The sequence below is a fragment of the Scyliorhinus torazame genome, chromosome 8, assembly GCF_047496885.1.
Source record: "Scyliorhinus torazame isolate Kashiwa2021f chromosome 8, sScyTor2.1, whole genome shotgun sequence".
Lineage (NCBI taxonomy): Eukaryota > Metazoa > Chordata > Chondrichthyes > Carcharhiniformes > Scyliorhinidae > Scyliorhinus > Scyliorhinus torazame.
Window position 1 is genome coordinate 250,381,274 of NC_092714.1, and position 23,619 is coordinate 250,404,892.

At 43.9% G+C, this 23,619-nt stretch overlaps 1 protein-coding gene across 1 annotated transcript; it reads right to left on the minus strand.

Annotated features, from left to right (window-relative positions):
* Nucleotides 1-1,222: 1,222 nt before the first annotated feature.
* adrm1 (ADRM1 26S proteasome ubiquitin receptor) lies at nucleotides 1,223-19,393 on the minus strand. Its single transcript, XM_072515084.1, has 9 exons — nucleotides 19,053-19,393; nucleotides 15,809-15,925; nucleotides 13,728-13,854; nucleotides 11,724-11,810; nucleotides 10,169-10,253; nucleotides 7,826-8,148; nucleotides 6,068-6,228; nucleotides 4,514-4,616; nucleotides 1,223-1,484 (listed from the first exon to the last, which is right to left on the minus strand). Exons 1-9 carry the CDS (start codon nucleotides 19,263-19,265, stop codon nucleotides 1,357-1,359), a joined length of 1,344 nt encoding a protein of 447 aa, XP_072371185.1. The 5' UTR covers nucleotides 19,266-19,393; the 3' UTR covers nucleotides 1,223-1,356.
* Between the last annotated feature and the right edge of the window lie 4,226 nt (nucleotides 19,394-23,619).

The following is a 23,619-nucleotide window of genomic DNA, read 5'->3' on the forward strand; positions in this document are numbered from 1 at the left end:
GTTTGGGTTGGCGAGGGGAAACAAATTCAGGTACCTGCAGGTGTGGGACTTCCTACGCAGGCAGGTATCAACCTTCCCGCTCCTACCATCAAGGGGGATTCAGGACAGGGTAGTTTCCAGAGGGTGGGTGGGAGAAGGGAGCGTCTCTGCCATTTACAAGGAACTTATGGGGTCAGAGGAGTCGCAGACCAAGGAGCTGAAGCGCAAGTGGGAGGAGGAGCTGATGTGCGTCCACATGTGCCAGGCTCAGCCTGATACAATTCAAGGTTGTTCACCTGGCTCACATGACAGTTGCCCAGATGAGTAGATTCTTTGGGGTGGAAGACAAGTGTGCAAAGTGTGCAGGAGGGCCAGCGAACCATGTCCACATGTTCTGGGCATGTCAGAAGCTTAGGGGATTTTGGCAGGGGTTTGCAGATGACATGTAAACGGCGTTAAAAACAACGGTGGCACCGAGTTCCGAGGTGGCGATTTTCAGGGTGTCGGAAGATCCGGGAATACAGGAGAAAGAGGCAAACGTTCTGGCCTTCGCTTCACTGGTAGCCCAGAGGTGGATACTATTAACTTGGTGTGACTCAAAGCCCCCGAAGTCGGAGACCTGGCTTTAGGACATGGCTAGCTTTCTCTGTTTGGAGAAAATCAAGTTTGCCTTGTGAGGGTCAATGTTAGGGTTCGCCCAGAGGGGGTAACCGTTCGTCGACTTCTTTGCGGAAAATTCATCGTCAGCAGAAGGGGGGGGGGGGAAAGAGAAGATGTTTGTTTAGTTTAGAGTAGGGGGTTAATAAAGGTGGGACCTGTAAGGGAGGGAGATGGCTTTTGCACTATGTTTATAGACTCATGTACATTGGTACATTGGTATTATAACAACAAAATAAACAAAAATACCTCAATAAAATGTTTATTTAAAAAAAGAAAAAGGACACAAAAGCCCCAAAAAACTGCAGAGATACAACTAGATGAGAAACTCTAGTTATGAAAAAGGTACAAGAAAACAGAGTTAAATAGTCATGATTAAGGACACAGGTTAGGATGCATTTCTTTAGTTTTGTCAGATTATGGAGTTCTTTACCAGAAGTTGAAGAAAATAGATCAGGAGTATTTAAGTTGTAACAGCAGCCAGAGAGGTATGATTCTATAAATCTTCTGCGCAGAAAAGCTGGAAAAACACAATTATTGTTGTGTTCAGGAGATTATACACTCAAAATAACAGACTTGCACAAAATTCTCTTGCTCTAAAATGAACCTTTAATATTGCTTAGTTTCCAGGGTTAACAAATGCACAATTTCACTAATTTTTCAAACAGAGTGCACCATTACTTCAACAAATTGTTTCAAGAAAAATGTAGATTAATAGTTTCAGTCCAAACTCATATCCTCCTCTTCATCCTTTTTGTCTTTTGATTCACTGTCTCCTTCCTTGTCATCGAGTTTTGTCTTTGAGGATGCAGAATTGTGTTGCATTGCTTTGGCAAATCCTTCTACATCTGCAGCAGGGCAGAGGAAGGGAAAAAATACACAGACCTTATTTCTTTTAACTTAAAAGTGGAAAGACAAGTTGCTGTCACTTGCTTGGTTTTGGAGGTTTTAAAGGAAGGAAGTCACGTCGCACGCACGTCAATAAAACCATCTTTTACTGGATCAGAAAAAAAAAATAATTCAAAAGATTGAGTTTTATCCAAGCTGAATCAGGATTCAAATAGGTAGCCATATATAAAACAGGGCGGATGTGGAGAGGATGCTTAATCTTGTCAGAGATTCTAGAACTAGGGATTCACTATTTAAAAGTAAGGGGTCACTCATTTAAAACAGATGAGAAATTCACTTTAGGTACCTGGGGGTGCAGGTTGCCCGGGGGGGGCTCCGCAAGTACAACATTTCTAGTTTGGTGGGGAGAGTGAAAGGTGGGATGGTCTCCCTCTGTCACTGGCAGGTCGGGTACAGGCAATTAAAATGAACATGTTGCCGCGATTTCTGTTTATTTTTCAATGCCTGACGATTTTCCTGCCAAAGGCTTTTTTTCCAGAGAGATTGAGGGAAGGATTACGTCGTTCATATGGGGAGGGAAGGTGGCCAGAGTTAGAAAGGTGCTACGACAGAGGGGAAGGCAGGCAGGGGCTTTGGGTCTTCCGAACCTGATGTATTACTACTGGGCGGCGAATGTGGAGAAGGTGCGGAGCTGGGTTGATTCCCAGTGGGTCAGAATGGAGGTGAGTTTGTGCAGGGGGTCAAGATTGAAAGCACTGGTAACAGCGCTGCTCCAGATAGCCCCGGGTAAGTACACAGGGAGTCCGGTAATAATAGCTTCATTGAGAATTTGGAGGCAGTTTCGCCAACACTTCGGGTTGGGGGCAGGGTCAAGCGAAATGCCGATTTGGGGGAACCACAGATTTGAGCCAGGGAGGTGGGATGGAAATTTTCAGAAATGGGAGGAGAAGGGGTTTAAGACACTGAAGGATTTGTTTCTTAGGGGTCAGTTTGCAGGATTGAAGGAGATGGAAGCGAAGTATGGGCTGGAGCAGGGGGAAATGTTTAGATACATGCAGGTTCGAGATTTTGCCAGAAAGGAGATACAGAACTTCCCGGAGGAGCTGGCCTCCACATTGCTGGAGGAGGTGCTGATGACAGGGGAACTGGAGAAGGGGGGAGTGTCAGCAGTCTACGGAGCTATTTTGGAGGAGGAGAAGGCACTGCTGGCAGGGATCAAAGCAAAGTGGGAGGAAGAGTTGGGGGAGGATATGGAGGAGGGGTTCTGGTGGGAGGTGCTCCGGAGAGCAAATGCCTCCACCTCATGCGCAAGGTTGCGGCTGATACAGCTGAAGGTGATATAGAGAGCACACCTCACGAGGGCGAGGATGAGCCAATTCTTTGAAGGAGTAAAGATGTGTGTGAACGTTGCCGGGGGGGGGGGCTCCGCTAACCACGTTCATATGTTTTGGTCCTGTCCAAAGCTAGAGGATTACTGGAAGGAGGTTTTTAGGATAATTTCTAAAGTGGTGCACGTGAAACTGGACCCAGGCCCCCAGGAGGCCATATTTGGGGTGTCAGACCAGCCAGGGATGGAAACGGGTGCGGAGGCAGATGTTGTAGCCTTCGCCTCGTTGACCACCTGAAGGCGGATCCTGATGGGTTGGAGAGCAGCCTCTCCACCCTGCGCCCTGGTGTGGCAGGGGGATCTGTTGGAATTCTTGACTCTTGAGACGGTTAAGTTTGAACTTAGGGGAAGGATGGAGGGGTTCTACAATTCATGGGCATTATTCATTATGCACTTTCAAGAACTGGATAACATCGAATATTAGTTGGGGGAGGGGAGGGGGCGGTGGGTGTTAATGGTGGCCATGGGTGATTCCCGATTCCTTTTTGTCATTTGTTTATGTGAACATGTGGGCGAATGTTTTGGGTTTGGTGGGAGGATGGGATCGTCGTTACCGATATGGGGATTGACATATTTGTTACTGATTATTGTTTATTGTTGGTGGGTGTAAATTTGGGAGAAAATGCGAAAATGAGAATAAAGAAATATTTAAAATTAAAAAACAGATGAGAAATCTTTTCTGAGGGTCTAGAGTCTCTGGAACACTCTTCCTCAAAAGGCAATGGAAGCAGAACCTTTGAATATTTTTAAGGCAGAGTGAGACAGATTCTCGATTAACAGGGGGGTGAATTTGGGATTGAAGTTACAATCAGATCAGCCATGATCGTATTGAATAGCGGAGCAAGTGACCTACTTACTCCCTCTCCTAATTTGTATGTTCATGCGTATGCAATCGACAAAGCCACCGTAGCTCATTTTAAGTTTAGCCTAGATTCACTTCTAATGTAGCAGTAGTCAAAATACTAAACCGCTGGAATCAGCCAATAATTACTAAGAGCAAAGTTAAATTAGCAAAGTGGGATTTGCTCTATCTCGCCCAAGCTGCAATTGTGGGAAATGGATATCACAACAAAATACCTTACAAACCAAGTTCAACTTTAGATGGTGTCTAACGAGGCATTTCAAACTGAGGTTGCCTCTCTGGACACGTCCAGACTGGAACAGTTTTCGACTGTCATTGATCCATGACACAGGCCTCGCTGTAGTACCAGCAGTGGCCACCACTCGTGGTACTGCCAGCTTCTGATTGGTCAACAGCTCTCAAAAGAGATGGAAGACATACCCCAAGACTTGCTAAGCAGAAATCCCCCTCAGGGGTCCAGCAAGATAAATATATGTCAGATTGGAATTAAATCCCTCCAGGCCTCCTGGAAACAGTCTTGGTTGAGTTGCCAGCATTTTTCCAGCTTGTGGACAGACCTCCTGATGTGATCTTTAAATTCTAACTCCCATGAGCAGGCCCCAGTATCAAAACAAACCTCAGGTGTTCTTTTTGCCACGCTTCCCCAAACATTGGAAGATCTTCTTGGGACCAGTAAGTACACGTCATAATCACACAGGTACTATTCTATCATGACACATTCATCCAAGACATGGGTTGCAACACAAGCAACTGTGGACCCAATATGAAAAGGCACTTACCCCCCTTTCCAGCTGCTTCCACCGCCTCTGCTGGCAAACCAAACTGGCTCATCAATGGGCCCAACTGTCCTGAAGCCAGTGCTGCACTGAACATGCTCATTGCCTACAGGAATAAATTTAAGAAATTGTCACTTTGTATGGTCGATTTTAATATCGTCATAGAAAGTATGAGCATCTGCATAAAATTTACTTTAAATAAAAGCCTCCAAGCTCTGTCAAAGATATGAAGTGACTTAGTGTATGGGAAAAAAATTTAATCCAAATTTATTACAGATACAAGATACTTTGATTGGCAGCACGGTGGCAGTGGGTTAGCCCTGCTGCCTCACAGCACCGAGGTCCCAGGTTTGATCCCAGCTCTGGGTCACTGTCCGTGTGGAGTTTGCACTTTCTCCCCGTGTTTGCGTGGGTTTTGCCCTCAACCCAAAGATGTGCAGGGGTTTTGCCCTCAACCCAAAGATGTGCAGGCTAGGTGGATTTGCCACATGAAATTGCCCCTTAATTGGAAAAATGAATTGGGCACACTAAATTTAAAAAAAAAAAGATACTTTGGTTTAATTAACTTAAATTGTCAAGTCCAGAGATTTCTACTTTATTAAAATATGAAAATTCCAGCTTTGTTCTTCTCCGGTGGCCTGCACCAACACATCCGGAACTTTTTTTTAAAAAGGTTTGTCTCGAACAAAAGCAATATTAAAAACTTAATGTATGCTCAGTTAGATATCCATTATCGTTGTTTGGAGCCAATCTCGTATATCTTAGCTACGCTGCTAAAATACGTGGCATCTTCAATGTCACCTCAAGTTATGGCAGCAGTTTATATTGGGTGCTCATACCGGAGCAATTAAACCTCAAGTCTCAGGGAAACCTACCATCTTCTACTGAACTATTAAAACCTAACCAATAGATATTACAGCCCACCAATAAAACACACTCTATCCCAGTTAAGAAATCAGACTAATTCCTATAGATATACAAATTTGGGGCAGCAGTGGTTAGTACTGTTGCCTCACTGCGCCAAGGTCCTAGGTTCGATCCCAACCCCGCGATTCTGCCTGTGTGGAGTTTGCACATTTTCCCCGTGTCTTCATGGGTCTCACCCCCACAACCCTAAAAGACGCACAGGGTGGGTGGATTGACCAACATAAATTGCCCCTAATTAGAAAAAAAAAAAGAATTGGGTATTCTAAATTCAAAACACAAAAAAAAAAATTCCTTTGCCAATGTGCATTGAACTGTTGGGCATTAAATCAACTCCACTAGTTAGAATAGACACAACATCATTTGAGGTGTGAAGTACCATTACTTTACCCATCGCTTATAATTTTTCACTACATTTACACCACATGAAGGGGGGGGGGGGGGGGGGGGGGAAGAATGATTGTACAAAAGAGCAGGCATTTAAAAAGTGCTATCAGTCACGATAAATGTCTAACTGAACTACTAAATGATTAGTATTGCCCAATTTGAACTGAACACGAGTTCAAATCTATTATTCAGGGAAGACAAATTAATTAAAATTTGAATAGGTTTGAGCATGTCAAAGAAAATAACCTGTTGAAATTGAGGAGACGTTAATGTATTCTGAATTTCTTCTGCAGGCTGAGGCAGTGACTCTCCTGTAGGAAGGTATGGTAATAATCGTTCTTGAACCTCTGAATTCGCCAAAATAGGAGCCATGATCTCTGGTGTCAACACACTGGATAAATCCACTGCTATAAAAAGAAATCAATTCAAAATGTGCAATTATTCCTGCATATATAGTTTAAAGATCTTATCATGCTTCCCATCCAGAACCAAGAACGCCCTCTGCACATCAGTGCAAACAATTGGTAGAAGGATGCAAGGCTAAGACTATCAAGTGCCATAGAAGTACTAAGAAAAATAGTGGATTGAGTTGAAGTGTAAATATATATCTCTCCCACGATGGACATAAAAAGCCTGACAGCAGCAGAGAACGATTTTAGTATCAGTTTCTCAAGAGTTGCACAGTAAATGGGATAGAATACCTGCCAGTGTCCAATAGTTAACGTTTCCTAGCTCTCCTGCTTTAAAAGTCACAACACACTAGATGGCATAATTTCCTGCAACCCACCCTCCAGTAATGCCAACTGCCACAAAGCCAGATTGTAGACACTAAAAAGAAAGAAATGCATAACTTTTGGAAATTCCTCCCCTCCAGAATTCAAGGTAGCTAGATCCAGTGAGGCAGGTCACATCACTATCAAATGCCTTTTTTGAAAATTATTTGTGCATTTCCATAGTTATCACATTAAAGCCCAACTACTTAATGAAGAAAACTTCTTGAGAAGCAGTTAAGGGCCATTGCCTTCCTCTCCATCCCCAACTTTGAAATCTGCTGTGCACTTAAATCGGGTTTAAACCAAAGCAGAATTAGGCCATTCGGCCCATCGAGTCTGCTCCGCCATTCGATCATGGCTGATATTAGGTAGTGTGTGTATAAGAACAATGATGGTCACATAAAGAGCCTGTTGAAAGGCATTTTTTTAAAATTTTTTTATTATAAATGAGATCTTCGGTTTTATTAAGAGCATTGGTATGGCCAGGAAGGTATTCAAAACCTTTTGAAAACACTGCTTAGGCTTCAGCTGGAGTACAGTGCTCAACTCTGCATACCACACTTGGGAATGATGTTAAGGTCTCAGAGATTTATCGAATGGTACTGCAGATAAAGGACTTAGTTATTTGGAGGAGCTGTAGTTCTCTTTTGAACAGAGAAGGTTAGGGAGTTTTGAAATCGGTGTTCAAAGCCATGAAAAGACAGCAGCACGGTGGCACAGTGGTTAGCACTGCTGTGTCACGGCACGAGATCCCAGGTTCGATCCCAGCTCTGGAATCTGTCCATATGGATGTTGCACATTCTCCCCGTGTTTGGGTGGATTGAGCCCCCACAACCCAAAGATGTGCAGACTAGGTGGATTGACCACGCTAAATTGCTCCTTAATTGGAAAAAATGAATTGGGTACTCTAAATTAAACAAAAAAAAACATGAAAAGTCTGGATAAAGTAAGGGAATTTGATAAATACTCGAGTGGAAAAAAATTGCAAGAGAGTAGAACTAGTTGGATAGCTCCCAAACATGATGGATTGGAAGGCCTCCTTATGATTCTTTGGTCCCACAAATAATGGCTCAGAGTTGCCTGAAAAAATACATATTGAAACCATTTTAAGTTACTTATCAAAGGCAGAGAAACTGCAAGCCAATTACAAGTACATGGCTGAAATCCTACTTTGACCAACAAAGTTTTATTTTCTTGTGTGTTTCAAGTTTCTTCAGAACTATCTCCCTACCCTGCTGTCCAGTCCCTTCTGCTGTAGCAGGAACAGTCATGCTAGCCAAGATACTCTGCAAGTCACGCAGCTGAATGGGCTGAGTTGGGCTTGTTGCAGATCCAGATGCTGTAACAGGTGGGGATCCAGATGCAGACGTCGAACCTGTGCTTGATGTTGTTGGTGTCGTTAGACCTGTCGCCGCTGCTGCTGCTGGCACTGGCGTGGATGCTACAGTGGGGGCTGGTACTGGTGTTGTTGCTGCAGCAACAGAAGGCACGGAAGTCATGCGAACTGCCGAGGTCGTAGAGGATGGAGTAACGGTTGCAGACTGGTTTCGAGAGCTAAATACAAATAAAAGCACCATTAGAAAAAAGACTCGTGACTTACTTTACCAAACTGAAGAGCAGCACACTGGATGGAAGGGAGAGGAAAAAGGACACACAATGATCTAATCTAGTTTTAATCAACTATCTTTTTATTGCACCATCTAAATGATTGATTACATCACAACACACAAGTACAACCTTAATTTCCAAACTAGAGAAAGGTTCTTATCTGCTTTCTGTTTGAAAAAAAAATATATATTATATATATATATCAAACACAACCATAAAAAAAAACATGATCAAAACAAATAAATATTTAACAAATAAATATTTAACACCTCACCGTTCCACCTTCCGCTCCCTACCTCCTTTCTCTCCCCCCCCCGCCCTCGTATCTCTAAACACCCCCATCTCAGCCGCCAACAAAGGAAGCTGCTCCTCACACTCCCAGACCTTCTGGATCGCCTGGCTTTGGATCTCCAGCCTCAGCTCCACATGGTCAATGCCCACCAACAGGTCCACCATCTTCACTAGATCCTCCAGATTCCTTTCTCTGCTGGGTGAACTTCTCATTCAAGAATACCACTAGCTGCTCCATAGACCATTCAGAATGACGAATGTGATATAAAATAGTTACTTTAGAGATATTAGTTACTGTAATGTAGAGATAGGCCAGTCTCATTCTGGTGAGTTCACAGACAAAGGATTTCAGACCGCATGGCAAAGCAAGGAGGAGGTGTGTCCACCAAAGGAGGAGAAAAGGATGCTGGGTAATAGGGGCCAGAGGAAGGGATTGGAAGTGAGCCAATTAGAGTGTATGGATAGGTCAGGAGGGGTATAGGATGACCTATGGGAATCGTGTATGTGAAACTTGATGCCAGTTGTGTGAGTAGTAGAGATCCCTTTGTCCTACAGACTCACTTGATTCCGGAGGTATACGGAGCAAGATGTGCTTTGTACTTGCTGTGAATTGAGAAAGGCTTGCAAGCCAAATAAAATAACTAATGCTGTACCTGCAAATCCATCTCGACTTTTATTGAGGCCAGACTGACTGGTAAAGAAATTTGTATTTTGTCAAGAAGACCCCTTACCCTCCGCCATCTTTCCCTGGGTCATAGGAAGAGTTTTTTGCTCCGACAACTCCTTTTGCCTAAAACCATTTCTGGTCCACGAATCCATCCACTGTGGATTAAACTCTTCCTCCCCCACTCCTGAACCTTAATCCGCCCGTTAATCGGGTAAAGGCCCCAAAACTCCACCACAAGCGGGTGCGACCACTCACACCATGGCCACCACCGGAATTCTATTATCTGCTTTTCATGATGAAAGCTTCAGCATTTTGTCAAAACCTTTTACTGAAAAGCATCAGTTATGAATCAAAAAAACTTTAGTAATGAAAGTGAAGAGCCTTTTGTATTGTAGAAGGCTATTTGACCCATCATATCCATGCTGGCTTTCTGCAGAGCAGTCCAGTCAGTCCCACTACCCCACTTAATCCCCGGAGTCCTGCACGTTTACTTCCTTCCAAGTGTCCTCCCAATTTTGCTTTGAAATCATAGATTGTTTCTGCTTCCATCACCTCCATGGGCAGCAAATTGCTGGTTATTACCACTCACTCCATAAAGTAGTTCTTCTTCACATTCCCAATGCATCCCTTGCCCAAAGCCATAAACCGGTGTCCCCCAACAGCTAGTAGGAACCATTTTCTCTGGTTTGCCTTCCCCAAACTTGTATATCCTGTACACTTCCATCAAATCTTTCCTCAAGTTCCTTTGCTCCAAGGAGAATAACCCCAGCTTTTCCAACCTAACCTTGTAACTAAAATCCCCGACCCTGGAGACCACTTCGGTAAATCTCTTCTGCACCCTCACATCTTTGATAAGTATGATGACCAGAACTTGATTCAATACTCTAGCTGTGGCCCAACCGGACATCAGCAGTCAAATTGAGATATGCATCATGGATATTGATGATATACAAATAAATTATCTGTATTCTCAAGACCAAATCCATATTCCAATATATTTCTTCTTACCCTGAAGAACTAGTAGTAGATGTAGGGCTTCCACTGCCAAGTAAGCCAGCTAGTCCAGCTGGCCCTGCAAGAGCACCCAGGCTTCCTGGAAAGAAAAATTAGATCAAGAGATTGTATTTTTACAATTAGGATTTAGATTCATTAAATGGGGTAGTGTGCATGCCAAAATGCAAAACATACAAAGGGAATTTTGTGAAACTCCCAACAAGAGTTTCCTTTGTGCAGACAATTTTCAGGGACAAGGAGAAGCTTTACTTACCAAATAAAAAAAACATTTGATTAATGTCACGTTAAGAGATATAGATCAATATCCTGCAATTTAACTAAATAAGAACTTAAACTTGGGAGCAAGGATGCAATTTTTTCATAAATCAAGCAAGACTATTTTCTTTGGTAACTACATGCTGGACTTCGTGGAGTGACATGTGCCTTGCCCATTGGTAAAAGAACTAGCGAGGTACCCCTTCAGTTCTATGAGGGAAACTAGACATAATGACCAGTCAAGCTTCCCCCATGAATGAGGTCCCTAGTGGCTGATGTCCCACCAACTGAGTTATCAGCCAACCTGAGGCCAGCGGCTGCTCATCGCCATCAGCAGCACCTACCAGAGACTCAGGAATCTTATGGGACTCCAAATCAAAGTTGAGCAAGGACGGGATGACGGTTGGCGGGGGGGGAAAAGGAGGAGGAGAAGGAGAAGGAGAAAGAGGGGTGTCTGACACAAGGGCAAGGGATGGCTTTCAATTGCACCTCCCTTCAGAGGGCACAGGAAAGGCATGTGGCTCCCATTAAATCCTAAGGCCGGATATACCGCTGCCGACAGCAGTGAATCCCGTGTCAACCCCTTCAGTCCTGAAAATTGATTGGGAGAAGGATCGCCTGCTGCCAGGTTGATAGGGGGTCTCTGCCACAATTAATTGGGCCCAGCCACAATGGTTCCCACTGCCAGAGGCTCCATTAAATCCAAATATGTTACTGAACATTATATTGTACTCGGAAAAAACATGTTTTTACTGGACCATGTGTAAAATTAAATTATAAAAGAACAGCACCACTCCCTTACATACAAGGAAGATGGGATCTAAACATTTGCACATACAGTATTTTAAAATTTGTGTACTGAAATATTGGCACAATCAAAACGTTTTAAGAGAACATTTATTTCCCACCTAATCTACACATTTATAAATACTTATCCTCAAGGCACAATTATCTGGAGAACTCAAATTGCTGCAGGACAAAAGTTAGAAATAAAACCTAAGTGGCTAAACAAATTAAGAAAAAAAAAATCTGGAAAATACCATTTAAGGCCTTTTCTCTTTAAGTTCCCATGTCCCTTTTCGTGTTTTCCATGTGGGTCTGCAGCAGGGCTCAGATTCCAATGTCCACTCTGACAGAAGCACATACCTCCCCCTCAGCTGCCATCTCCAGTCATGTATGGAATTCTACTAGTCCCATTGAAAATACATGTTTTTTTCCCCCATCCAGTAAGGATCAAAGTTTTTATAGGTTGCTATTTGCTACAATTAATTTATAGAATGTGGTTAATATTTACCAAGTCCACCTAAACCAGTTGCTCCCATCAGCTGCATAAGCTGGTTATGACTCATGTTACCCAAAAGACTTTGCAATCCACTTTCTCCTGGAATAAAGAGATGAATGACAATCAGGAGTCTGTGTTCGGCTCCTCTTATTTACTACACACATGGTCTACATATGATCTAGAAAATATCAAAATTTGCTGATGACACTAAACTGTTATAAAGAATGGGAAAGATTACAGAAACAGAACTGGCTAGAAGGGTGGGCAGTGGGATGACAAGTGCAGCTCAAATGGGTGAAAATGTAATACATTTGGGAATAATTCTATTCATAGAGCACAGAAGCAGTGAAGTCTTAATGCAACAATACCTTATTGATCAAAATGTGGCTGGGCAACTAGGTATCCATGAATAGACAAAAATAAATGCTTAATTTTGGGTTTAGAGGCATATCACACAAAAGCAAAGAGGTAATGTTGAACAAGGCTTTAGCTGAATATAGAGTACATTGAGAGGTTATAAAAGCAAAAGTTGCAACTTAAATTCGGATTTTAAACGTGACAAATTCCTTCAGAGATTTTTGAAGGGGTTAGGGCTTGCTTCAAGAGCTGAAAATGTCATCAGATTTCAAGGTTTGTAAAGTAAATAGTGATAGATTATTTCCACTGATCTTTAAGATGGTAACAAGAGGGTACAAAAAATTACCACAAAAAATTAAAGTGGAGATAAGAAAAATTAAGCTAGAAGCTGTTTCGAATGCTCTATCTGTAACTAATATTGAATTAGTTTTGCTTGGAAATGAGAAATAAAAAAAGTGCAGAGAATGAGTTTGACAAGGTGGCACATGTGGAGAAAATGGACCAAAAGAATGTTAACAGGGACAGGTTAATGACTAGAGAAAATAAACTATCCATTTCTGTGCAAGCACAAGCAAACTTGGAGTTTTCTAAACATTTTATGTGCTGCCCAAAGATTCACAAGATCTTTTTACAGTCCCAAACTTGGAAGAACCCATCCAAAAAAAGAGTCTTCTAAATAAAAAAAGCTACATAAACTCAATTTAATACCCCATACAAGCAGCACACCACTCGTTTAATTAATAAAATCCATTACAGAGAAATGCAAATGGATGCAAGTAAACTACAGGAACTGTCGATCACTCCAACTTCTCGTTATATTGCTTTTCAGATGCAAGCACAAGGCATGAAAATAAATATAATTTAGAAAAATGTAAGAAAATATTCAACTTGTTTCATTATTGACTCAAGATTATCAAGCAACAAATTGAACCACATAGCCAAGAGGTTTTGCAGCGATCTCAGCCGCAGAATAGATAACAAAATTAACCAGAAGTCGGTGTCCATGGGTAAGGCAGAATTTGGTTAGCTTCCCCAATCTGGGGCGGTACAGCGGCGCAGTGGTTCGTACTGCTGCCTCATGGCACTGAGGACCCGGGTTAGATCCCAGCCCCAGGTCACTGTCCATATGGAGTTTGCACATTCGTGTCTACGTTGATCTCAGCCCTATAACCAAAAAGATGTGCAGGGTAGTTGAATTGGTCACACTAAATTGCCCCTCAAGTGGAATAAAAAAAGAATTGGGTAGTCTAAATTTATTTATTTAAGAAAAAAAGAGAACTAGATTCCCCAATCTGATTGCGATATACACCTCATGCTAGACATATGCTGGCCAAAGACTCAAGTGGATCAGCAGCAAATCCTACCCAATGGAATGGTCAAATAACTTGCTAACGTTTCTTGCCAAGGCACATGCTTAAATGATTGCTATTTTGGCAAGATACTGAAGGCAATCTGTAGAACAAATCCCAGGAAGAAGTAAAGACCTTCAAGCAAGTTGCCAAATGGGAAAAATACAACTAGCAAGAAAGAAAACCAAATTTCTTCCACACAGCGGTGATCAAGAATAAAAATACTCTTTTGTTACAAGTTGTCTTCGTACATTAATACAATGCTCTAACGGTTACATTGGGGTCAAATTCTAATGAACTAATGAAATACCTCCAAGTGCGGCGAGCTCATGACCCCCACTGCTGCCACTACCACCCAAAGCACCAGGCATTGGTGGGTTGTTCAAATATTCATTTACTTTACGGCAGAACTCTTCATCTTTATCAGATTTGGGCTCCTGAAGATTTAAACACAGCAGTTAATGATCATAAATGAGTCTAAAATAATCACCCATGGTGCTTCGCATCTGCAAGAGGAAAAGATATGGGTTCACAAAAATAAAACTTCAATTAATATCTTCCACCAAAGAAATGTGCAAATATATGGGAAAGCACTGATTCAAAACCTCAGCTGCTCCTATTTTAGTCCCAAAACTACAACTATTAACATTAGAAAATGATTTGACCATTGTAATGGTGCACTTCAAATAACATTTATGTTTGTTCAACTACAACCAAAGTCTCACCATAGGTTTTAATTTTTTATTCTATTAAAGGGGCGAGGTCTAATTAACTAACACTTTGGAATCCAGTACATCGGCATTGACCTTTGCTATACAGGGGTAGCAGGAATCGTCAAACTGAGATCAACATGCCACATGCAGTCTAAACCTCCAATTTAACCCTGCAACACCAGACTACTCAGTCCTAATTTAATTCAATGGTTTGTTCTGTTTGAATTTTGAGTGCAGACAACGGGCCGTTAAGCCTAACTTATTTGCTGGTGGATAAATCTTACATCAGATTAGCAGTGTAAAACAATGTGCCTATGGACGGAAGTAAAAAACTAGAAATTGGAAAGTTGGAACTACTCAGCTGTACAGACATTGCATGGCAGAGTATTTCCAGCAATATTTTGCTTTTGCATGTCAATTGTACATGAATTTAAACTTCATTAATGGCCTGGCATTTCATGTACCTTTGTGACTCAGGAAGACAAATAGGACCAAGATACCTCTAAGGTAAAGGACTGCTCTAACCATGCTCCTTAACACCAACTTCACCAGAACAAGACTTTTTCCAATAACAGTTGCACATTTCTTATACCAGTAGCATTTCTGAATAAGGGACAATTTATGAACGAGCATGTGCATGCCTGGAATTAGGCAGAAATTGAAGACCCTCATAAGAAGCAGAGAAATTTTGACCCCACTGCTTTGGGCTAAATTTAAATATTTACCCGAGGTGAAGAACATTGTGGTACCTTTTAGTCTAGTGCCTGTCTGTTTCAAAATAATTGCGCTGGACAGACCCTTTTTACTTTGTTCAGTGATTTGGGCAAAATAAAATACAAGCAATTTTAAACTAATCAGTTGACCTTCCATGCAGCCGTGGTTATGATAGTTAGATACCAAGACAAAATGTGTTTAGCATGGCCTATAGGCACCTCAAAGGCCACTGAAAATTGGGATTAGTGAACTGATTTAAACAATCCAACAGTCTAAACAATCAGACCATGTGCTGCTTAGGGAGGTTTCTATACCCTGGCTTCAAAATCTCCAACCATGTATTTGGGAAAAATAAAACAGATGACACGAGAAAAATAAACAGGAAATTGTTTTGTTATGCTCTTGACGTAGCACAAGCTGCTTCCTTGATGTGCACTCTGACAAGGGAAGGTTCAGACTTGGAGATAGCTTTAACACGTTTATTAAACACGTTTATTAAACTATTAACAATTCTCCTACTTGGATTCGACACTCCTGTTAATCCTTCTATAGCTACTCAGACTGATGAACCAGTCTGCTACAATCCACGTGGTGGGAGTGATGTTCAATCACTCACTGTGTCTCTCCACTGGAAAGAGACTGAGCATGTGTGATGTGTCCTTTTATATGGGTTGGTGTATGGCCCTCCTGTGGTAGTGTCACCTCCGTGTGTATCGTGACTGCCCATTGGTCGTGTCCTATCTTACTGACCTATTGGTTGACTGTCTGTGTGTCATGTCTCTGGTGCTCCCTCTAGTGTCTAGCTAGGTGTAGTGTATGTACATTAACCTTTTGTGTACATCACCAAATGACTGTCTCTCTTTCTTCATTTAGTTGTAGTTGCATAATTACCTTCAATAACATTCACAAGAATTCAGTGTACAGTGAAGTGAAATTTTTTGAAACTGCATCTTTTAACATTTACCTGCATCCAAAAGAAAAGGCGTTTTGATCCGGTCTTGAATTTCAGCACAAACACTCGTCCAGTAGTACACTGGGCCACTCGCTTAAACTCACAGTCATCAGGAAAAATGATCAGGTCCTGTAGAAACAGCACACCAACTCCATCAGCAAGCAAATTAAAAATCTGCAGTTTCTTTATTTTTACCCCCAAGACCATGGTTTTGCTTTCTTGGGGTTTTCATGTAAGATCATTTCTGTAAATTTAGAAACACTTTAAACTCAATGACCAAAGCACATCAGACTTTAACCAAGTCTACAAAATTTTTTAACGTTATACTTACAGACAACTTACATTTATGTAATGCCTCTACCTACCACACCAACCTCACCGAGGCATCATCAGATTCAAAAAAGACCAGAGGGACTAGAATGGACTTTCAAGGCGGTTTTGAGGGAGCAGAGAAGGTTGACAGGGGAGTTTATGGCTATAAACAGTTTTCCAGACAATTCAAATGTAAAACCATAATTTCCTCATAAACCAAACTTCAAACAAGTAGGCTTTACAGCAAGTTGGGGTGTTTGGGGTTATCCCTCAGCCTGGGTGTCAAACCAAAGTGGGTATTTGAGATGACTTTGCCCTTCTTTAAATGTAGGATGCTGAAGCTATTGCAGAAATTCACTGTTAATTTAGCTAACATGTCAGTTCAAAAGCAAAATACGACAGATGTTGGGAATCTGGCAAAACAGAAAATACACACAGCAGCTCAGGTGTTGGTGTGGAGGGAGGAACAGAATTAACGTTTCAGCTCTTTCAACACAACATCATTAATCTGAAACAAACTGTCTCTTCACATGCTGAGGATTTCCAATAGCGAATTCAACCCAGATCTTCTGGCCTCCATGTCTTGCACTACATGATGTATTTAAACTCTAACCCACTGGTCAATTAAGTTTTTCAATGAATTTCAAATACAGAACAAGTATCAAAATTAACACTGAGCAAAACACCCTGTACCAACATTATCTTTTTTAGTACTTGGAAAACAGGCAACCTTCCCCTAGTAGCAAAAACAAGGACAATGGCCATGAAGCAATGCAATGCCCCCAAGTTACAACCAATGCACCCACTAATTTATTTGGGAGTGTAAATGCACGTTTTTTCCCCCGGAGGATCGATCTATGCCCAGGACTTTCATATTGCTGCACAGCTCCATAGCTTAGAGGAACTTTGGCCACAAACCCACCTGATACAATCACTACACAATGCCCATTCCCCGTAACACCTTCATTCCCATCCCATGAAATCCTATAATCCCACCTTCAAATACCCTGTACAACCACCAAACCCTATAGCCCCCATCTTCTGCTTCTAGTTGTGTCAACATCACAAACTAGTATCAGTATTCTGCAAATATTCATACGGATAGTGTTAGCTAAACATGCATGAACTGCTGAACTGGGAATCCCAAGCATAAAAATTATCAAGTTGGAATAATCTAAAGATGGGTCTTGAAGATTCCAAGTGACGGACTTCAGTCTATTTCCATTGGCAGCTTGGTCCCCATTGTGTGAATGCGTTTGAGAAGGAAGATTCCAGACAGATTTTACCTGGAAACAAATGGTCTTTGAAATTTAGGTGGATGGTACTTATACAAGTACAATGGTACAGTCACTACCTGCCAATATAACATAGTATTGTACATTATTCGGTCAATCCACATCAGTCCATTCCATGTTCTAGTTTTTTTATTCTTTAATGGGACATGGGTGCCACGAGAGCTCAACACTTTTGGCCCATCCCTCAAAGCACACAGCGAATGGCTTGCTCGACCATTTCAGTGGGCAGTTAGGAGTCAGGCCACATTTCATGGCAATCAAAGAGTTTCATGGTCACCATTTACAGGTTGATTAACTGAATTTGAATACAATCGGCTGCCATAGAGATTTGAACCCATGTGCCCCAGATCCTGGGCCTCTGGATTACTGGCCCAGAGCCATTACCATCAGGCTACCGCCTCCCCTATTAAAAAAGGATAGAACATGGTCATTCTACAAAATGGCTATCCCCCACACCTCCTCCAGCACCTACCCCAAAGAACACCCCATAATCCCTCCATCCACCTCCCCAACAAACTTCATTCTCCCTCAACAAACCCAGGCCCAACAGCCCCTCCGCCCCCTCCTCAACAGACCAAGGCCCCATAGCCCCTCCATCCCCACCTCAACAAACCAAGGCCCCATAGCCCCTCCATCCCCGCCTCAACAAACAAAGGCCCAACTGCCCCTCCATCCCCTCCTCAACAAAGGCCCCATAGCCCTTCCATCCCCATCTCAGCAAAGGCCCAATAGCCCCTCCTCAACAAACAAAGGCCCCATAGCTCCTCCTCAACAAACAAAGGCCCCATAGCCCCCCCATTCCCACCTCAACAAACCAAGGCCCCATACCCTCTCCATTCCCCTCAACAAACCAAGGCTCCATAGCCCCTCCTTAACCCCCCCCCCCAAACAACCCAAGGCTGCATAGCCCTTTCATTCCCCTCAACAAACCAAGGACCCATAGCCCCTCCATCCACCCTCCTCAACAAACAGAAGGCCCCATAGACCTTCCAGCCCCTCCTCAACAAACAAAGGCCCTATAGCCCCTCCATCCCCCCCCCAACAAACCAAGGCCCCATAGCCCCTTCATTCCCCCAAAACAAACCAAGGCCCCATAGTCCCCCTATTCCATTCTCAACAAACCAATGTCCCATACCCTCTCCATTCCCCTCCTCAACAAACCAATAGCCCCTCCCCCCCAAACAACCCAAGGCCACATAGCCCTTTCATTCCTCTCAACAAACCAAGGCCCCATAGCCCCTCCTCAACAAACCAAGGCCCAACAGCCCCTTCATTCCCCCCAAATAAACCAAGGCCCAACATTCCCTCCATTCCCCCCAAACAAACCAAGGCCCCATAGCCCCTCCATCCCCCCTCAACAACCCAAGGCCCCAAAGCCACCCCCCCCCCCAACAACCCAAGGCCCCAAAGCCACCGCCCCCCCAAAGCCACCACCCCCCCAACAACCCAAGGCCCCAAAGCCCCCCCCCCCAACAACCCAAGGCCCCAAAGCCCCCCCCCAAACAACCCAAGGCCCCAAAGCCGCCCCCCCCCCAAACAACCCAAGGTCCCAAAGCCCCCCCCCCGCCCCAACAACCCGCATAGCCCCTTCATCCCCCCCCCCCAAAAAAAAAGCCCCATAGCCCTCATTCCCGGACCCCGCTCCTTACATCCTCCACAGTGCCGGCGGTGCGGTCCTTCCAGCAGAAGTGAATGAGGGAGTCGTCAGTCTGCTGGATGTAAACCTGTCCCTTGCGCTTGTCCGGGGTCACGGTCGAGCCGTTCAGGGACATCTTGCCGGCTCGGAACTCCACCAGGTATTTACTGGAGGAGCCCCGGCTCCCGGCCACTAGGCTGGGGAACAGCGCTCCGGAGGCTGACATCGCACTCAACCGATCGGCGGCTTTCGAAATTCCTCAAAAAAAATAAATTTAACGTCTCCAGCAAAATAACCCGAAGCCTCCTTCCTTCCCCGTCCGTCTCTGTCCAACGAGTTCGCAACCTAACCTGAAATCCCCTCTCCCCTATTGGCTCCTTCACGTCCCTCCCCCCATGCAACGTCACGACACCTGGCACATTCTGCCTTTTGAATGGCTGGGGCAGCTGTCATTCATCACGCCACAGGACTTCCTTTGTCAGGTTTGGTTGAGCGGCAGCTGAGCGGAAGTGCTGTGTCATTGACCGCTCAGCAGCTTTGCTGCCGCCTATGGCTGCAAAGCGGAGCTGCAGCTCTAACATGTCAGCAAAACCCCGGCGGAGAGAGACAATGAATGTGCCAGCTTTTTAAAAGGCAGATTTTCACAAACAAGCTGTTTCAATGTCATGCACTTCCGACCTTGCATGGTCACAAAATCTGTGAAGTGTTATTTTCCATGTGGTGGTGTTGGGCCAGTTTCATCAACAGCAAAATGTATAGTCATAATCTTCCAGCACAGTGACAGACACACCACTGAAAATTGGTCCATCCCAATATTTATGGTGCAAAACAGGCTCTCTTCGGAGTGCTTGGTTAGGGTCTGGATTGCGACGCCTGAGAGTGTGATACAGGCAAATTCAATTGAGGCGTCCAAAAGAGAATTGGCTAATAGAAGCAAAAACAATGTGCTTTTAATAATAATCTTTATTGTCACAAGTAGGCTTACATTAACACCGCAATGAAGTTACTGTGAAAAGTCCCAAGTCGCCATACTCCGGCGCCTGTTCAGATACACAGAGGGAGAATTCTGAATGTCCAAATTACCAAACAGTCCGTCTTTCGGGACTTGTGGGACGAAACCGGAGCACCCAGTGGAAACGCACGCAGCCACAGGGAGAACGTGCAGACTCCACACAGACAGTGACACAAGCCAGGAATTGAACCTGGGACCCTGGAGCTGTGAATCAACAGTGCTAACCACTGTGCTGCCATACTGCCTTGAGGAAAGGCAGGAGTATGTGATTAGGGGTTTCTCCTCCAGAGAGCCAGCATGGACATGATGGACCAAATGGCCTACTCCTGTGGTGTAACCATTCGTGGTTCTGTTGCAGTGGGCTCTTCCCACCCTGAAGGGCATGGGCAGAGTGGATCGTCAGAAACATTTTCCCAGGGTGGAAGAGTCAATTACTAGGGGACATAGGTTTAGGGTACGAGGGGCAAAGTTTAGAGATGTGCGAGGAAAGTTTTTTTACACAGAGGGTAATGGGTGCCTGGAACTTGCTGCTGGAGGAGGTGGTGGAAACAGATACAATAGTGATGTTTAAGGGGTGTCTTGACAAATACATGAGCAGGATGGGAACGATTTTTCCCAGGACCCACTGTTACCAACCGGCGGACCTTCGGGACCCACACCGGCCAACGTTTGCAACCCATGCTGGCTGACCGTCAGGACCCACGCTGGCCGACCTTTGCGATCCACCATTATTGCTTACCTTTAATGAGGCAGGTGAACCTACTTGGTCCACACAATCTCACTTGCTTCATCATTCAATGTTACATTTCTGCTGAAGCCTTCAGCTGACAATTTAAGTTCTCGCTGCATCCTTTGAAGAAATCAAGAGGTTTGTCCTCGAACACGCATGCATAGTCTTCAAATGCCTTTGAAGATTTGAGGGTTTTAAACTTTCATTGGCCAGTACTAACCTGCCTATAACACACATGGGCTTTGCATTCTGTTTTGCAATTAAAGCCATACGCCATACCTCAAGAAATCATCACTATACTGCTTTGTTCCTGATTTCAGTTTCTTCTTAATTGTTTGTTCACCAGAGGCTCTGGAGCTCTGGATACTGCTCACACCAGCCCTCCTTTGTCCTGCCTCGGACTCTCCTGAGAAGCTCTCTCCAGCAGATTCAATTGTGAGATTGTGGCCTGTTTGTATCCTTGGCCCTCTGTTCCTCATTACAAAATAACCCATCTTCCGTTCTTCACACAGTCCTGTTGTTTTCTTGCTGGCAGCTACAAAATGGAGGAATCTCTCCCCCATGATTTCACATTCAAAGCACGAATGGCACCAGTGTCTGTGCTGGGTGCGTGACTGTCTCTCTGCTGCTGCCTCTGGTGGAAAGACCCCATCATTCATATTCAAAGGCCGGTGGCGACTGGCGTTCTTTTTTTTAACTTTGAAACTTTATTTCCAATACCTGATTTTTCCAAGTTTATGAATTTTTACTACTGAAAATTAAAACAATTTCTGTTGAACATGTGCATCCTTACATTTACACACAAGCATTTGTTTTAAATATATTCCCATTTCTTTAGAAATTTAAACAAGTATAGAAAAAAGTGCAATCTTGTTTTTACTTTACAAACTATGACTTTAGACGAGATGAAGTAACTTGTCAAACACATACACTGACATAATATTTCTTACTGGTTCCACTGCATTGCACTAACTAAACATCCAAGTCATCTACTTCTCCATTCTCACCAAAAACACTTACTTCCTGGTTTCCAGATGGGGCGACACAAAGTGATGACTGTGTAGGTTTCTTCCAGTGTTCACACGTGTCAGCCGTATTGACTGACCTCGTTTGATTGGTATTCCTTGCCGGCAAACCTGGCCTGGTTTCCCTCTCACTGCATCCACCCCAGTCACAGACCACTTCCCGACCAGTATTTCACGTCGTGGGAGTACAAGCGGCCATTGTGCCGGCCATTGAAAACCTTGACCACGGAGCTGCAGGTCGCATACTGCCGATCGGTGGTGGGGGATAAGACGAGCAGCACACAGAAGATGAGCACCAGAGCGGAGCTCCAAGCTGGGGCCAGCACTGTTAGCATCGCGAGCCCACATGGACGCCCATCAGCCCCAGTCGCCCCCCCACTCCCCGCATAGGTGCGGTAACCAGCACACAGCCCAGCCTTGCGCCGTCCCACCCCCCTCAAACGCTGCAACCCACCCAAGGGTCGCGACCCTGAGTTTGAAAACCCTGGAATAGAGGGATTTGGACCCGGGAAATGTAGAAGGTTTTGGGTTAGACGAGCAGCATGGTCAGCACCGGCTTGGAGGGCCAAAGGGCCTGTTCCTGTGCTGTACTTTTCTTTGTTCTTTGCCTGTTTCATATACAATTGTCTCCCTTATTTTTACTCACACACCAAGCCTTCCATTGAATGCTGGTCAAACAAGGTTAAAAGGTCAGACAGTAGAATGCAGCGGCAGACTTTTAAGGAGATATTTAAGAACTCTCAGCAAAGAGTTATCCCAGTGAGAAAGAAAGACTATTTGAGAAGGTGCATCATCCAAGGCTGAATAAGGAAGTTAAGAATAGTATCAAATTGGAAGCGACACTTAAAAATACAGATTCAGCCTCAACTGCATGTTTGCCCCCAGTTCTGGGGGCCGCACTTTAGGAAGGATGCCAAAACATTTGAGAAAATGCAGAAAAACATCACAAGAATGGTTCCGGGGATGAAAAACTCCAGTTATGTAGATGGGTTGGAGAATTTGGGACTGCCCTCCCTGGAGGAAAGAATGTTGAGAGGAGATCAAATCGAGGTTTTCAAAATCATGAGGGGTCTGGGCCGGGTAGATAGGGAGAAACCTCCCACTGCCGAAAGGATTGAAGACCACAGGGGAAAGATTTAAGGTGGTTGGCAAAGAGTAAGCAATGGCGACATGAAGAAAAGCTTTTTCATGCAGCATGTGGTTAGTATCTGGAGTGCTCTGCCTGTGGGTGTGGTGGAAGCAGGTTCAAATGAGCCATTCAAGAGGAAATTGGAATAATATTTGAAAAGGAAGAATGTGAAGGGCTACAGATAGGAGGCAAATGGTGCAAAGGCAATTGTGCTTTCAGAGAGCCAGCATAGGCATGAAGGGCCAAAAGCCGTGGAGAGAAGAAGGGCTGAATGGCCTTCTTCTGTGCTACAACCATTCTGCGATTCTCCACTGTGGTTTTGTGATTTGCCGAACAGTCTGCTTAGTATTCTCTCCTTCAGAGAAGAGAGCCCCAAATTGCTCAATCATCCCTGATATCGGCATCCTCTTAATTCTAGTAACATCCCTGGAATTGTTTTCAACACTTTCTGCAGTGTTTCAATGTCATTTTTACAATATGGAGACCAGACAGCACACAGTACTCCAAGATACATTTAACATTATTTTCCGGTTTTTTTATTTAATCCTCTATATATACACTGTACTTTGCTTGCATTCTTTCTGGCTGGAGCCACTTGCGTTTCTACATGTAGTGATTTTGGCATCTGATAGTGTATGTTTAGAGCGAAACCTTCAAAAACATCATCATTAAAAATAGGCATGG

Excerpts from the sequence above, each read along its gene's own strand:
- adrm1 (XM_072515084.1), bottom strand. The coding sequence starts at position 19,265 with ATGTCAGCCTCCGGAGCGCTGTTCCCCAGCCTAGTGGCCGGGAGCCGG. Across the intron at positions 13,855-15,808 it reads GCCTTTTCTTTTGGATGCAG|GAGCCCAAATCTGATAAAGA; the intron begins GTAAATGTTAAA and ends TTAAATCTTCAG. Across the intron at positions 11,811-13,727 it reads TGAGCTCGCCGCACTTGGAG|GAGAAAGTGGATTGCAAAGT; the intron begins GTATTTCATTAG and ends TCTTTATTCCAG.